Raw genomic sequence first — 17448 nt, forward strand, 5'->3', positions numbered from 1 at the left:
AAAAAAAAACATTAAAAAAAAAGAAATGGATCCAAGAGCATAACAAAGAATACAAATCTACTTCTGAAAGTGGCATGAGCAAACAGGATGTGCCATACACTCCTTTCGAAATAGACCCAAGGACCCCATTCTCTATTCAAAACAATGCCATCAAATGCCATCAGGTAGGAATGTCTGGTTTGATGTATAAAGTTGGATCTGAGAACCTGGAGGAAAGAACGAATTCCTGAACGTCACACCAGGATCAAGGGCCTACAATCATGTCGGGGGAGGTCTGAAAGATCCCAAGGAGTATAAACAGGATGCTTTTAAAGTGTCTCACATCTTCAATTTAATCGCAAACACACATCTATTTCATCACTGCACAGAAGAGGACCTTCAAGGACTCCCTACTGCCCTAGGGCGCCTGGATGCTCACGTGGCTTACGGGTCCTGCATGCTCTAGTTGCTACTCCTTCCCCCGTGCCCTCTCTCGCTCTTTGTCAGTGTTCCTGACCTAGGCAGCCTGGATGCAGGGCTCTGGGAACCTCACAGTTGCTTCAAGGAAACCAAAGGGACCAGCTGAGCCTTGTGGCCCTATAGGACCAGTTTGAAACACATACTATTCTCTTCTAAGCTATGGAGACTCCCCCCGCTGCCCCCGCCCTCCCAGGAAGATTAAAAAACAAAAAACCCCAACAGGCACCATATTCCTCTCTCTGGAGGACTGGAAACCACAGTTTCTTCAGCCCTATCGCTGCTGGATTTGTTGTACAATCGCTATCGCTCTATCCTTTGAACCAGTGCCCGAAAGGCTAGACACGCACGTGGGAACGTGGAGAGCTGTGTTCTCCACCTGCTTGGCTCAAGCCAAGGCCCCAAAAGAGGGAAATGAAGGCTGTGGCTCCTTTCAACATCCTCTGCCCACCCCACCACACAAATCCTCCCACAGCTGGAGCCACCGCACACCCCCCACGTGGTTAGTCACGTTAGAAGGAAGGAATGCCTCCTTAGTTTGGTATCAGCTCAGAGAACAGCATTCTGAGCTTATATGGTAAATACACAGGGTTTTGCGGTTTACACTAACAGTTCAAGGCTAACTTTGTCACTGGTGCAAATATACCAACATACAATGGGGTTTTGAAAAGTTGGATAATTCATGTATGCACCTGCAAATGAGTTAACACAAATCCTATCTGTGGTGATAGGTCTTGGCAGAGGAAGAGCACAGCCGTCAAATCGAGAGCAACCTGGGTTCGTGAACTTACTATGACGTGATCTTGGGCACCTTTCCTAACTCCTCTCACCTGTTTCCTTATTTACAGACCAAGATGAGACTAGGACACAGAGAGTAACGATTCATTCTTTTTTATTTATTTTTCTTTCTTCTTCTTCTTCAATTCATTCTTTTAACACACGTCTCAGAGTCTGCTATGTGCCAGGCTCATGCTGGGTACTGGGGAGGTGGGAGAGAGGAAGAAAAAAAACCATGTTCCCAACTCTTGAGCCTAAGAGTCCGGAACGTGAACAGGTGTGCTAGAGAGGGGACGTGTGTGGTGCCACAGGAGCGGGTAACATGTATTAAATGTTCAGGCCATCGTGGGTTATAGGAGGCGGGGCGGGTGGACAGGAGAAGAGTGGGGCCATCAAGAGATGCCATGAGGAAGGGGTCTGTAGTGACAGGAATGTTGTATCCTGACTGGTGGGATTACACGAATCTATACATATGCTGAAATTCGTAACAGTACACATTCAAAAGGTTAATGAGACATATTAATTTTTTAAATAATAAAATGGGTAGCAGCGTCCAGCATACCAAAGAACAAAAAAACTAGGAGAGCAATTACTCACACTCACTGTTAAATGGCCCAGGGGAACGATGAGCAGGCAGGGAGAGCAAGCCATCCACGGCGGCTCCCTACTTTTGACTCTGCCAGACGGGGTGCTCACGTTCCTCCACTGTCCAGCTCCCTTTATGTCTCTTCTTCTTGAATCACTTCCCCTAGGAGACGTCTAAGTTCTAAGGACACCTACTGATCACCTACCGGGTTTACTCTCCGCCACACCGCCACAAAATGGGCATCACCATCCCATTTTGCCCGTGGCACAGGGCACAGTTAAGTAACTCCTGCTATGTGGTGACACCAGGATTTGAACCTGGTCCTTCAGATTCCAAGTTAAGAGATCTTTCCAATTTCCCAATACATACAACTCTGTCATTGCCTCCCTGGCTTCTGTCACCCTGTAGCCTTTAGCACTCCAGCCTTATTTCACCTTGTCGCTGATTAGTGACTGCATCGTATCTTGGGCCACCAGCTGATTAACAAAACTTCTGACACTGGCCCTGCATTAATCTCTGGTAGGATCAGAAAACATTGCTGGGGCAACCAGCCCAGGATGCAAAGTTCTACACCTGAAAAATAAACCCCATCAAATCTGGAGTAACATGCTCTTGACATAATGAATTTCACATTACTGTTAGATTTTAACAAATGTTTACCTTGTTTTTGCTCCAGACGAACAGGAGTTAAACATGCACTCTGTTTTAGGAAAAGCAATATTGAACCCTTTCCTGACTTACTGCACACTTCAGTTTGGCAGCCATCACTTATGTCTTACAAAAAGAATAATGCTGAAGCAGTTTTCTTATTGCATTCTGATTTGAAAGAAAGAGATAAAGAGAAAGACAGACAGACAGACCTGTGTGTACCTTACAATACACACACGGTCACCCCTTTTCAGGAATACATCTGCAGCCAGATAAAAGAAGATTTCAGAGGGTGACAGGTTGGGAGCTTAAAGTTCATAGTTTCTCTTTCAGTATTTCTCTGAAGTAGGCCCGATATTACATCTTTCTTTTTCAAAAGTCGTAGAGCCTAATTTTTAATAATATTTGCTTATTTTCTTTTTCCCATTTCCATGATCATCTCTAATGCCATAACTTAAATAAGAGCTTTGGACTGGGAAGGGTCCCTTGGGTCTTTTAACAAATATAAAACTGCTCCAGAGATTTATCCCCTGAACCAGCTCCTGACATAATTCTTGATATAAGCGGCTTACATCCATCCAGCTTCCGGTATAATTACGGCACAGCTAATCAGGGGCATCAAAAATCAGTAGCCTATGCTGCGCTCTGTCAAAAAAGGAGCCACATTATGTGCACCTCAACTCTGGGGAACCCACAGGCAAGAGCCTTTGTGAGCCATCTGGGAGGCAGTGAGGTAGCCCCTCTTATGGCATGCTGACCCCCCCCCAAAAAAAAGGGAGATTCTAGACAAAACCTCAGATGTTTCCTGTGGAGCTTGACATAAGTGCTGGGATGTGAGGCAGGAAACACAAAGAAGACCAGGGAGTGAGGCCTGACACATCTGTGCCAGTGTCAAGAGGCCAGGCCTCTCTGTTCTCTCACTGCACAGAGCTCTATGGGTGTGCAAGCCCCCTTGGTCACCCCATCCTCCACCAGAGAGCACACAAAGCTTGGGGTGGGGTGGGGGTGGTGGTGAGTTAAAAAATGATCCATCAGCACATAAGAGGAAAATGATAAATTCTTTCACGTTTCTTCTAGAGCTGGAGAAGAAATGAAGCTTTGCTAGTTGTTTCTCTTAGGAACTGACACTGGCGCCCTCACGTGGTATGTAAGCCAGCCGGCTCCCCGTCAAGCAGGGAACCCTGATGTTCTGATGCACCTGCTGGCTTTGGCACATCGCAACTCTTTGCTCCATAACGTGTGTCCCAGACTAAGTGGTCTCGTGCATCACACTACTAAGTTTTTAACTAGATCATCCCTTACAACGTGGACAACAGGTGTTTAAAAAATCCATGCACTGAAACTGCTGATAGAACACATGTGAGCAAATGAGAATATATCACAGCGGGCATCTCGACTCCAAGTAATGACAATCTAGTCATACCTGACAACAGGAATAATCGTTCTAATCAAAAGTAGCAGAAATGCTAAAAGGGACAGCTGAAATATGGAACTGGAGCTGCTACTGGGAATGATGACTTCTGCCTTGAGGTACTAGCTGATGGGAACATGAAGTCTCTGCAGATGGCAAGACAAAAAATGAGTTACTGTGGGAAAAATATTTAGAACAATGCCTGACATATAAAAATCGCATGACTATTAGTGGTGATTATTTTAAAATGTTTCCTTTTCATCTTTATTGCCTTCAAATTATTTTTAAACTAATATATTTTTATAATCACTAAATACACATAAATAATATGGCCATATAGTAGTAGAGTTGTATATTATGAAGTGAACAAATACGTTGAGGGTACGTACTTATACACATGGTTTGGAGATTGCTACTCATAGAAAAATGGAAATAAGTGGTTGTCCTCTTAGCTGTGTTCCCTGAAGATACAGGTAATTCAGCTCATTTGACACTCATCTTCCCTTACCATACACCAAATGGTGCTGGAATTTAGAAATCTAGGGAGGGGATTTCGTTTTCAGTAACACAAAGAGAGTACCACAAAGGTGGAAATTTCACTTTGAGTTAAGTTCCATGGTTGTTTTTACAAAAGGCTTCCTATGAGCACAGGATGTTCTTGCCTCCCTCCTTCCTCACTGCCAAAGAAAAAGAACCACTGATTTCCCATTAGGCAATGAGACAGTTGCCAGTCTTCTGACTCCCCACTCTAAGCTACTATACCACTTGATTTCCATAGTTTCTGGTCAGTTTTCAAGGTACCACACAATGAAGATGATAATTCAGAATCTGGAGGATCTGTTTTAGACATTTCATCCACAGCGCTTGATTGAAACCTCCAGCTCTGATCCTCAGGGTAACACAGAATGGGGAGAAAAGTAAGGCAATGATAAAGCAGACGCAGGAAATTTGATTAACTTCATTAAAGTCATCCCTAGGGCCCATCCCTATTGCTATGCACTTGGCATCAACGCCCTTGCAGTGTACTTTGTTTTTTTTTTTTTTTTTTTTTACCATATCTCTTTTTAAATAAATTATTAAGATGTTTTGTTCTCCAGTAGGAAAGAAGGCTTAATTTCATAGGCATAAACATGAGGACTGCTTCCTCCTCAGGATCTGACTATATGAAATGCAGAATTTTTTGTTTCAATTCCTCTGCTTTATGAAATAATAAGATGTGGGGCACATTTAGTAGTTTGGTTTTTGTTTTTAGATGGCAATTTAGTTTCCTTATTAAATTTTTATTTAAAAAATTTTTTCATTAAAAAAATGTATTCGGGGCAGCCCGGGTGGCTCAGCCGTTTAGCGTGCCTTCGGCCCAGGGCGTGATCCTGGAGACCCAGGATCGAGTCCCACGTTGGGCTCCCTGCATGGAGCCTACTTCTCCCTCTGCCTGTGTCTCTGCATCTAGACATCTGAGATGTCTCTGCATCTCATCTAATGAGAGAGAACTCTCATTAATAAATAAATAAAATCTTTTAAAAAAATGTATTCATGTATAATTAATGTACAGTGTTATATTCATTTCAGGTGCACAATGTAGTGATGCAACAATCCTATACATTACTCAGTGCTCATCATGATAAGTGTACTCTTAGTCCCCTTTATCTCTTTCACCTATCCCCTGGCAACCACCAGTTTTTTCTCTGTACTTAAGAGTCTGTCTTTTTTGGTCGTTCATTTGTTTGGGATCTTAAATTCCACATGAGTGAAATCACAGGATATTTGTCTTGCTCTGACTTATTTCACTTAGCATTATACCCTCTAGGTTCATCCATGTTGTTGTAAATGGTAAGACTTAGTAATATTCACACACACACATACTACATCTTCTTTTTCTATTCTTATTGATAAATACTTGGGCTGCTTCCATAACTTGGCTATTGTAAATAAACTGCAATAAACACAGGGGTACATACATCTTTTCAAATTCATGATTTCATTTTCTCTGAGTAAATAAATAAAGTGAAATTATTGGATCATATGGTAATTTAATTTTTAATTTTTTGAGGAACCTCTACACTGTCTTCCAGAGTGCGCCAATTTTCATTCCTACCAACAGTACATAAGGGTTCTTTTTTTTTTCCACATCCTCACAAACACTTCATATTTCTTTTTGTATTTCAGTCGTTCTGCCCCATTTTATTTTTTTCATTCTATCCCATCTTAAAAACATTATTAAATAAATACTGATTTCTGAGAGAGAGGAAATAAAATGTTTGTGACAGTTTGGGCTAAATTGCGTTGTGGTTTATTCTAGACTCAAAAATTAGCTCAGGGGTGTTCTCAAACTATTACTTTACATATCAAAAACTCCCCCTAAATTAGATTACAATAAGGAGTGCCTGGGTAGCTCAGTGATTGAGCATTCAACTCTTGATTTTGGCTCAGGTCATGCTCTCAGGGTTGTGATGTTGGGCTCTGCACTGAATAGAGATTCTCTCTATCCCTCTCCATCCCCATTCTTTCTCAAAAAAAAAAAAAAAAAGAGGTTACAGTAAAAGCATAATGTGAAATAATACTAAAATGCAACTGCAACACTATTAGAATAGCAACAGATAATATTAATTGAACACTTACGACATGTGAGGCACTATTTTAAGCACTGTCGTATTTTTAACTCATTTAGTCCGAACAGCGCTATGAGCTAGGAGCTGTTATCCCCAATTCAGAGATGATGAAACTGAGGCATTGAGATTTGGACTCATTTGCACAAGGTAACTAATATATCTAGTAAGTGGCGGTGAGAGGATTTAAACTTAGACACACAGTATTATTCAATCAGAAGGCTTTTTCTTCTTGCCTTGGTTTCATGCAAACAAGTTTTTCGATAAGTTAGCAAGAAAAAGTGGACTCTGAGGACAATAAGGTGATAAACAATTTCATTTCCATTCTGTTCTTCACCTGAGTCCAGTTTCTGAGCTGACAGGACAAAGTGCCTAATAACTCCTGAATCAGGGGCGCCTGGGTGGCTCAGTTGGTTAAGCATCTGCCTTAGGCTCAAGGTCATGACCCCAGGGTCCTGGGATGGAGCCCCCTGTCGGGCTCCCTGCTCAGCTGGGGGTGGGGGTGGGGTTTGCTTCTTCCTCTGTCAATCTCTCAAATAAATAAAATCTTAAAAAAAAATTCCTAAGTCAAAAGAAAGAGATATCATAATAGAAATGAGATACTATTTAGCATCAAATCATACTGAAATTACATTAGGAGTTATTCCTCCTTTGCGCCTGCTTTGGCAGCACAAAGAGGAGTTATTCCTCCTTTATTTCAGCCTTTTCCAAACACATTTGTCTGCCACATTTCCCCGCAGCTAATGGGTAAAGAGGCAGCACGTCATAAGAGGCCAGACTGCCTCGGTTGATCCCAAGCTCCACACTTCACAGGCACGTGCCTCAATCTCATCAGTAAAATAAAGATAATGATGGGACATTCTTCCGTACACAGTGTCAGGTTAAGTGAATCAATACTGGGCAATGGACTGAGATCTGTATTGTGTCTGGCACGTGAAGGCTGAGTATTATATTTAAAAAGGAAGAAGACAAAGTCTCTAGAGGCTATCACTCTCGCCAATGTTCTCCGTGTCTAAGCTGTGGGGAAATCAGATTACAAGGGAAACAAGGGAAAAGTTCCATCTCAGCACCGCTTCTTTTCCTTTAGCCTTAGGGTGTGCCCCAGTGGGAAAAACCGATTGTGAAGCCAAGCTGGAGCTGCACGCCCTGCTACTGTGGACGCCTCCGTCCAGCCTGATGCCCACCGAGAAAGCCAACGCCCACCGAAGAGGGCACTGCAAAGTCACTCTGGCATCGGCCTGGTTCTCAAGTAACCCTTCGTCATCACTCGCAAGAGTTCGAGGCCCTGGAACCAAGGGACGCAAGTTTTGAGAGAAACCACTGCACTCTTGCTTCAGAAAAATCCAAGGAAATAAATAGAAAGGTTATGGATTCTTGCACAAAACAAAGACCTTAACTAGAGGGAGGATTTAGAGGGACACATACAATGAGAAAAATAAAAGGCTCCCCCTCTTGCTTTCATAGCTGACATGACTGCGGGAAGCAGACTGCCTAATGAGGGCCAAACATTCCAGAAGGGCTGCCACTGTGGAACCAAGAGCGACCTTCATTAAATGTTCGGGAGTGGGGGGCAGGGGGTGAGCCCTTCTGAGAGGAAACAGCTGAAAAGAATGGCACATCTTCTGTTCAAAGAGTAGAAAGAGCACTTCCCGTTTCCCTTTCACCTCTCCCCACCCGGTCTGCTCCTACTCGCCTTGCATTCCCCTCCTCCTCTGAGGAAGGCCGTGGGTGGCGCCTGCTGCGGGGCTCGGCCATGTGTGGACACAGCCACCTCCTGATACCGTAACCAGACACTGAACCAACGGACACTGCAACCACACACTTTGATGTGTTTTGACTAAATGAGACAATGGAAGGGTGCTGTGCTCCTAAGGAAAAAGGCCTGGGAGGCAGGTGGCCACGTCTAGTCTTAGGCCAAAAACAATCTGTTCCCAAGCTGGGAAAGGCAGTCAGATGCGGAGGGGGGGGGGCAACCTCCCACCCCCCAGCCACGCAACCTAGAGACAGGGGCACCTGCTCTTAATACGAAGGCTCTGCAGTGCCCTTAGGAGGGGGACGTTTTCCCCCCCACTGAAAAGTCAGCTGGTGTTGTCCTCTGTTTACCTCACTCCCAGAGGGACCAGATACGTGGGAACTGAAAAGCCAAAGCCCTTGGAAAAGTGATGTTTTCCCTTACAGAGGACACTCGGTGTGGTGGATAAAGGCTACTTCAAATCTCCCAAAGCAGAGAAAACCTAACAATGGTGACTAGGTTCCTACAAATCTTGATGTCTTTAATTAAAATGCTTTCAGGGATGCCTGGGTGGCTCAGCGGTTGAGCGTCTGCCTTCGGCCCAGGGTGTGATCCTGGCTCTGGGACTGAGTCCCACGTCGGGCTCCCTGCATGGAGCCTGCTTCTCCCTCTGCCTGGGTCTCTGTCTCTCTCTCTGGGTCTCTCATGAATAAGTAAATAAAATTTAAAAAAAAAATTAATTAAATAAAATGCTTTCAGTGGGAGGCAGGTAGGAGGCTGCTGGATAGGGTGTTGCCCTCAACAAGCTTATAGCATCTTTCCTAAGAGAAAATGCTTGGGAGTACCTTTGGGAAGTGCTAGCGTTTTACAACCCCTCTTTCCTCGCCACCCATCTGGTGTCCCCAAATAATCCGAGGCACAGGAAATGTCAGGAGCTGCGCGTTGCCACAGAGTACCTGTTATGTGCCAGCCTGCCTGAGGGATCACGGCTCCTCACATGTAAACCGGCTGATGGGAGGCAGACACGGGAACATTCCACCCTGAACTTGACATAGAAAATATCCTACTTTATATCCTCCTCACCAGCGACGTCAAAATTTCTCTTCCTTACTTCTCAAAAAAAATATCCATTACACTAGATCACTAAATTCTAACTAAAAAAAACCAACCACCACCTAGATCTGTTACTATTTTCATAAGGGAGAACACAGCAATTCATTTTCCTTTCCTTTTCCATTTCTTTAGGCTAAAATACTACGGTGCCGAACACTTCGAAATTTTTATTTGTATCTCTTTTAAGTTTGATGACTTCTTTCAAACATTGGTTCTTTAGCCCCTGATGTTTTCCTTTTATATGTAGATGGAATCTGAAATTAGCTTGTGATTTTTTTTTTTTTTTTTTTTTGTCAGAACTCAGCAAGTACTACAGGAAAGAACACAAGAACACTCCTTCAGTAAATGCCTCACAGAAGCCAGGAAGACAGAACATAGTTTATATTATTTTTACCCACTAATTTTTTTAAAAGAGTTTGTTTTAAAACAGGAGGATTAATTTGACTCTTTTGGCTAAAAAGATTACTTATCCTAATAGGATAATTCTCTAGGAGTTGGCATGAGAGATGGATAAAAGTTGCCTTAGAATCTCTGTACCAACTAATAATTTTCCACAGGAAGAAAAATCCCATCTTTTTTGCTACCCAGATGCCCCTGGTTATAAGAAATGCCATCACATATAAAAACTTCAGGACGTTTTAGGTTTTCTTCCATCTTCAAGTAAGATGAAGGTGATTATTATACATGGAAGAGGTTTTCTGGAAATACTTGTGTTTACTAAGTTGACTGGGAATGGGAGGTCAAGAAAGGAGGGAGAAATTTTTTTAAAAAATATATATTTTTTTATTTATTTGAGAGAGAGCACACATGAGCAAGGGGAGAAGAAGAGGGAGAGGGACAAGCCGACTATGTGCTGAGCACAGAGCCCGACGAGGGGCTCGATTCCATGACCCGGAGACCATGACCTAAGCCAGAATCAAGAGTCAGATGCCTAACTGACTGAGCCATCCATGTGCCCCAAGGAGGGAGAAATTAATCATGTACATCACATGCTGGAGAAAGCCCATGTACTTCCTTTGCGCCAACCTTCATGCCCGTCAACTCTACGTGTGCAAATAATGATGCTGTAATTTATCCTGTTGTCCCATTTCTGGCCTCTGATGGTATTTGCCATTTTTATCATTATCCTTCTTGACCTCATCTCTCTGTGGCCCCTGGCATAACTATTTCCCCTCCTTGAAATGTCTTTGGGTTGAAAGCTCCTTAAATCTAACCCTCCCTAGCATGTGCTCCTGAGCTCCGAACCCTTATTTCTAACTTCCTACGGAACACTTGCACCTGGAAGGTCAGAATCCTCACTGTTTCTGCCCATCCTCTCACCTTTCAACCTATGCCTGAGCCAGAGGTCCACTTTCAGGGACCAGCACCCAAAGGCTGAAACCTGCCCTTTTAACCTCTTCCTCCCATGCAGGTGGTCATCTGGTCACCTCAACAGTGAGGGGACCTCATCTCACCTCATCTCTCCTGAGCCTGCCCCTTGCTCCAATCAGTCTTATTTCAAGCTTTCATCATCTCTCACTTATATTTCTGCATGAGCTGGTCTCCTTCCGAGGTGTCCCAGTCTCTAGGTTTGCCCCCCAAGCCTTTCCAAGTCAGCCTCCCTGCTGGATTTCAGCAGATCTGGATTTCATTATACCCTAATATCATTTGGTTAAAGTTCCAGCTTATTGGGGCATTAAATGGCTCTTGTGTATGAACCCTGCTTATTTTTGTCTTATCAGCCTCCAAGTGACTACAGGTGCCCCAAGACGCTAGAAAACATGCGTCATGTGCTTTCACACTAACCTGGCTTCGCACATGCATGTTCCTTATGTCAGGATCTCCTCTTTTTCTTATTTGCTTGGTTAATTTCTATTAACTTTTTCCTTTATTTTTAAGTAGGCTCCACGCCCAGCATGAAGCCCAGTGCAGGGCTTGAACTCATGATCCTGAGATCAAGACCTGAGCTGAGATGGGGAGTTGGGTGCCTAACCGACAGAGTCACCCAGGCGCCCCCCCTCCATTCCCTTTTTTTTAAATGACAGCTTAAATGTTGCTTTCTCCAGGAAGCATTCCCTAATCTGACCCATTCCCTCACCTGTCTTAACTCCTCTGAGTTAAGCTTTCAAACAACCTGGATTTTTAAAAATCTTTCTCCTAGAGGCATGGGTGGCTCAGTTGGTTAAGCGTCTATCTTTGGTTCTGGTCATGATCCCAAGATCCTGAGTCGAGTCTCGCATGGGGCTCCCTGCTCAGTGGGGAGTCTGCTTCTCCCTTTTCCTCTGCATCCCCTCATTGTTCGTGTGCACGCTCTCTCTCAAATAAATAAAACTTTAAAAAATAAAATAAAATATAAAATAAAATAAAATAAAATCTTTCTCTCAAAACTCACTCCATTGTTTTGCTGCTGGTTATTGGCTCTTTGTCCCTTGTCAACTCAGCTCTAGGAGGATTGGAACTGTACTGAGTTCATCTCCTTACCCTCAAGGCAATGAAGGATCAGACTCACAGAGAGGGGAGGGGCAGATCCACCTTGTCTCCTGCAGGTGGTTTGTGCTGTCCCTCCCCTTTCTAAGCACCACCATCTTTGAATTAAGGGGTGTCTTCTAAGTAGGAAAAGTCAATGGCTCCTTTTAAGCAATACATCCAGTATGCCCTGCTGGCAAATTGCTGATTCAGAGCAGAAGCCGGAGTCCTGATAACAGCCCTCCAGGTCCTGCCAGATGACCTCACTCCACTCTCACTGCCTTTCTGACAACATCTCCTGCGATTCACACTTCACTCTCTGCTCCAGCCACATGGGCCTCTTGGCTGATTTGGAAAACACCGGGCTTGTTCCTGCCTCAGGATCCTTGCAGTTGTCTAGGATGTCAAAAAAGTTCCAAATAGCTGCACTTTCCAGTCTGTGCCCAAACACCACCTTCTCAGTGGCACTTTCTTTAATACCCATGCATCTCACATTTCCTACATTCCTGCATCTCTGCTTTTTCTTCTCCATGGCATTTATTATCCGCCGCGGGATACATTTTAATTGTTTGTCTCCCTCAAGGGATACAAGTTCCCTGTACATAAGGACTTTTGTCAATTTTATTCCCTGAATCCTTGGCATCTAGTTCCTGATACACAGCAAGTGCTCAGTGGTTTACCTGGCACAGCAAGTCATGGTTTTCGAGCTTTTAAAAAGCAGTGCAAACAACAACAGAACAGCATCCTAATTTAAAAACAGGCAAAGGAGTCAAATATAGAATAAATAAATACTGAATAAAGAACACCTGATGTTTCTTTTAAGAAGCTATATATATATTTTAAGTGCATTGCTGGTTGTAATATAAGATGGTGCAGCTGCTGTAGAAAACAGTATGGTAGCTCCTCAAAAAATTAAACAGAATTACTGTATCATCCAGCATGCTTCCACTCTGGCCATACATAAATCCAAAAAAATTTAAATCAGAGACAGGTATCTGCAGACCCATGTTTATAGCAGTATTATTCACAATACCCAAAGAGCCAAAAGATAGAAAAGCAAGTGTCCACCGATGGACAAACTGATAAACAAAATGGTGTGTATACAGAACAACAGAATATTATTCAGTCTTAACAAAGAATGAAATTTTGATACATTCTACAACATGGATGAACCTTGAAGGCATAATGTAAGTGAAATAAACCTGACACAAAATGACAAATATTATATGATTCCATCATATGAGGTGCCTAGAGTAGTCAAATTTAGAGAGAGAAAAAGTAGAATAGTAGCTGCCCGGAGCTGGGAGTAGGGAGGAATGGAGGGGAGGGTTAGGGTTTAATGGGTACAGAGTTTCAATTTCAGAAAAAGTCCCAGGATATGGATGGTAGTTACAGTAAGAATGTGTCTGATGCCATTAAACTATACACCTAAAAGTTGGTTAAAATGGCAAGTTTTATGTTACGTCTAATTTCCCACAATTAAAAAAAGGCAGCACAGCTCTTGCCTTAAACTCTAATAAAAAGCCAAATATGTAAGGCAGATAGAAGTGAGGCGGCTGCGGCTGAAGCAGCAAATGGTGGGATGGGATGCGCCCATGCTGCTTGGCACCTGGTTGCTGCCTCCTGGAGCCAGGAGCCCACAGGGATTCAGAACCAGCACAGTGGAGGTTCAAGGCTCCATCCTGAAGTACTTATGCACTGGTTTCACGGTTCTTTTTCTTTCTCTCTTTTTTTTAAAGATTTATTTATTTATGGGAGGATGAAGAGGGATCCTTTATAATCCTATAAAAGTGTATATACAGGAGGAGAGGGAGAATCTTTAACAGTCTCTATGGTCAGTGGGGAGCCCAACACGGAGCCCGACCCCAGGACCCTGAGATCAGGACCTGAGCAGAAACCAGGAGCGGACCCTTAACTGACAGAACCATCCAGGTGCCCCCGGTTTCATTGTTCTTAAGGAAAGGAAGTTAAAAAGTTACACCTGGCTCCATTTCTTGGAGGAATTTAGAAACAAGGAAAAATGACATCATCAACTGGCCTTGGACCAAATGTCAATGCTGACTAATTTTTACAGAAATCACTTCATATCCCAGTGGCAGGGGAAAGAGCAACAGTAGGTCACTGTGCCCAGATCTAATCATCCTTAGTATGTCACATTTCCTGAGCCCTTTTTCGTAGTAACTCCATCCTCAAAACAATCCTGTCAGGTATGAAGGAAAATTGTGTGATCTCTGATTTATAAATGGATAAACATACAAAATTCAATGGACATTATTCAGAGGGAATCCCTTGAGTGAGACTAAATCTAGGATAAGAATTTGCTCACATTTATCATGGATTTATTAAATAAGACACTGGCTCAACATTCCCACTGACAATGGATTGCACACTTCCAACCAGTCTTTTTCTACCATACTTGGTAATAATAACTACTATTACTCTTTTTATAGGAAACTAAAGCTCAAAGAATAAATGACTATCCTAATATTAAATGGTTTAATAAATGATGGACTGTGATGGATTGCTCTGGAACCCACTGCTCCAGAGCCTGGGTACTTTACTGTTATTATTCTGTACTGCTCGTCTGAGTCCTGACTCTGGCTCTTTGGGAAAAGCCCTGTCGATGCTTCCTGCAGCCTTGAACACAAGTCCAACTGATGAGTCTCCATAGGTCATTGTGTTTCTAACTCAAAGCTGAACTAGTATGAACAAAATAAATCAGGAGTCTTATCCCTACGCATAAATGCAGTGAGGGGGCAGCCCTGGTGGCTCATTGGTTTAGCGCTGCCTTGAACCCAGGGCCTGATCCTGGAGACCCGGGATCGAGTCCCACCTCAGGCTCCATGCATGAAGCCTGCTTCTTCCTCTGCCTGTGTCTCTGCCTCTCTCTCTCTCTCTCTCTCTCTCTCTGTGTGTGTCTCAAATAAACAAATAAATAAATAAATAAATAAAATCTTAAAAAAAAAATAAATGCAGTGAGATAACTATTTCTTACGCCAAGAAAAGGTTCCTGGATCCTGTATAATCCTATTAAAATGTATATACAAAAATAGCCTCAAGATTAAAGAGTCACATTTGGGTCATCTCATTCAGTTTCCTTTCTGTAAGCTGAATAAAATGCTGGTGGACAGAGTACCGATTCTTCCCTATACCTTTCTGAGTGTTTCTTCAGAACTTTCTGAGGGCGTCTGCTTTATTCTCCAGAAGCTGAAGAGAGGAGAAGTGCTCTGTGGTTTGTCAACAGGGCATGTAGTCTGCGGGGCTGCCCCATGGGATGCAAGGGCTATGGGCCAATTGAAACAATATTTAATTTGCAAGAGCATCGGGCAGAGGGGAAGAAAGGGGCAAAGCCATGGCAGGGCTGTCAGCCAATGGCTAGCATTATGTCCATCCCTCACAAGAAGCTTCCGGAGACCATCCCCTTCACAAAAATCTTAAACGGGCTCCTTTACAACCACCTGACTATATACATTATAAACACTGTATCTTGCCATAAAGCCTATATACGATGTGGGAGTTTTATTTACTCTAGGTATGAAGAGCCTAATAAACACCAGTTCTTCACACACGTCACCTTGAGCTGTGACTGTGTGATACCCCGTGTACAGCCCCGCCACTCCACTAACTCTGGCGACACTGGGATTCAGCTCTAGCACCTCACAGGGGGACCAGAGTGCCCCTGTTCCTCTCACTGAGAACTGGGGGCCTAGGGGGGGTCTTACCGAGTTCTCCTTCAGTTGCAGCCCCTCCCCATTGGGAAGGGAAGACCGCCTCTTAGCCGAGTTCCTGTTCGGGGTTGAGGTAATGGCCCCTGCCTTCTTCTTCACAGTGAGTACCTCACAGCTGGCTTGGTCTTCATTGTGCGTGCTCTTCCCGGCATTAATAACCCTGCAGAAGAAGCCAGAAGAGGGGTCAGGCAGTGATTTCTGGAAAGCTCAGAGCTCAGTCTCAAGGGTCAGCAGAGCCAGTCTCCACAAGTGGCACAAAACTAAAGCCCAACCTAGCACATAGGCCCCTTTGGCCTTGGTATTTTATGTTCCCTGGTAAATTAATTTTTCCAAAACGGAATTATATCAGCACACGTTAAAACATTTACCAAGGCACTGTTTCGAGCCCAGCTCAGCTTCCCAGGTGTCTGACTGCTGTGAGCAACCCCATCAATCCATTTTGGTCAAAACACAGGAGACAATCACTCTTTTGGCAATTATGATGATGATCGATGGGCAGGCTGGGGGGATTCTGCTGTGTTTCTCCAAGTGACAAAGAGCAAAACCCACCATCAATCTTATCAAAGAACAAGGCAGTACAGTAATTTACAGCACACTGTAAAATCCACGAGAACAGAGAACCACATTTCACTACCGCCATGCCCACTTTGACTTCACACACAGAGAAGTGAGTGGATCAAAGGTGTATTCTTTTTAAATTATCTTTCATCCTTCATTCTTTCTCCTGTATGACAATACTTGACATGACACCATTACATTAGGCTACAGGGCACTCTGACTTGGACGTGTGGGCACAGGATACTCTAGCATGTGGATAGTGCTTTGGCCTAATTACTAAATGTTTCAGGCATAGGACTGCATTAGAAGAACATGCCACATCATTCATATGCCTTTCCTGTATCGGGTGACTGCAGGCTGACCTCTTGGGTTTCAGTATCATTTTCTTACTAAGTAATTAATTAGCAGCTAAAATAGATTTCCCAAAAGAGCGCTTTCTTTAATTTGCCATTGGCTGTGTTTTCTTTTCAAAACCTCAACAGTGTCACAGTAGATGACAGAATGAGTGTGTGCGGGGAGGGTCCAGAACGCAGTGGCAGAGAAAGAAAAGATGCTTTCTTTTTAGGTGAGACAGCTGGAAATCCACGCTCAGTGTGATGTGAACACCACTCTGATCAATCAGGCTGTACTCCCTCCTAAGTAGAAGATAATCCTTTCCAAATAATTTTTTTAACTTTTCAATTCTGAAATAATTACAGACTCAGTAAATTGCAAAAACAGCACAGAAAGCTTCATGCACCCTTCCCCCAGCAGTATTATTTTACATACCTATAGTATAGTATCAAAACAAGCCACTGACACTGATGAAATATCGTCAGGCTGCAGGCCTCATTCAAATTTTTTTCTATCAAATGGCTTTCAGTATTGAAAACTGCATCAATGTCCATAAGTCAATGCACACTTGCCACAACCAAACGGGAAACAGTAGACAGGGATGAGAGTGTCCCCAAGATCTAAGGGAGTGTATTTCATGCATCCTTCTGTCAAACCTCAGGAGTCTATGGACATGTTTTGGATGTTTTGACATTTACTTCAAATTTATTTTTTAAATGTACAGTATTTGGGGAAAAATGCAATAATTTAGAAGTTCATTCCCATCTGTTACACGTGAACACAGAAATGTTCATGGCCTATATATCTGGGCAGCTCCAGCATAAGAAGCCTCTGTCTTTTCTCTTTAATTGACTGGTATCCCCTTGATTGGAAGGAGAATTGTTTTTAACAATATATCATCTGCAATTACTTACCTATACGCTATACAAAAAAGACCAAACCAGTCAACTATTATCACCCTTATTTCAAATTTCTAGGTTGGGGATCCCTGGGTGGCGCAGCGGTTTGGCGCCTGCCTTTGGCTCAGGGCGCGATCCTGGAGACCCGGGATCGAA

The 17448-nt window shown here is 43.3% G+C and overlaps 1 protein-coding gene across 1 annotated transcript in view; it reads right to left on the reverse strand.

The window, feature by feature from the left end:
- The window catches only part of PPM1H (protein phosphatase, Mg2+/Mn2+ dependent 1H), a 255422-nt gene that overhangs the window by 137748 nt on the left and 100226 nt on the right, over positions 1-17448 (reverse strand). The window contains exon 2 of the mRNA XM_055327916.1: positions 15497-15662. Coding sequence (XP_055183891.1) covers positions 15497-15662 — 166 coding nt within the window. The remainder of the gene's footprint in view (positions 1-15496; positions 15663-17448) is intronic.

This window comes from Nyctereutes procyonoides, unplaced genomic scaffold, assembly GCF_905146905.1.
Source record: "Nyctereutes procyonoides isolate TBG_1078 unplaced genomic scaffold, NYPRO_anot_genome, whole genome shotgun sequence".
NCBI classification, from domain to species: Eukaryota; Metazoa; Chordata; class Mammalia; order Carnivora; family Canidae; genus Nyctereutes; species Nyctereutes procyonoides.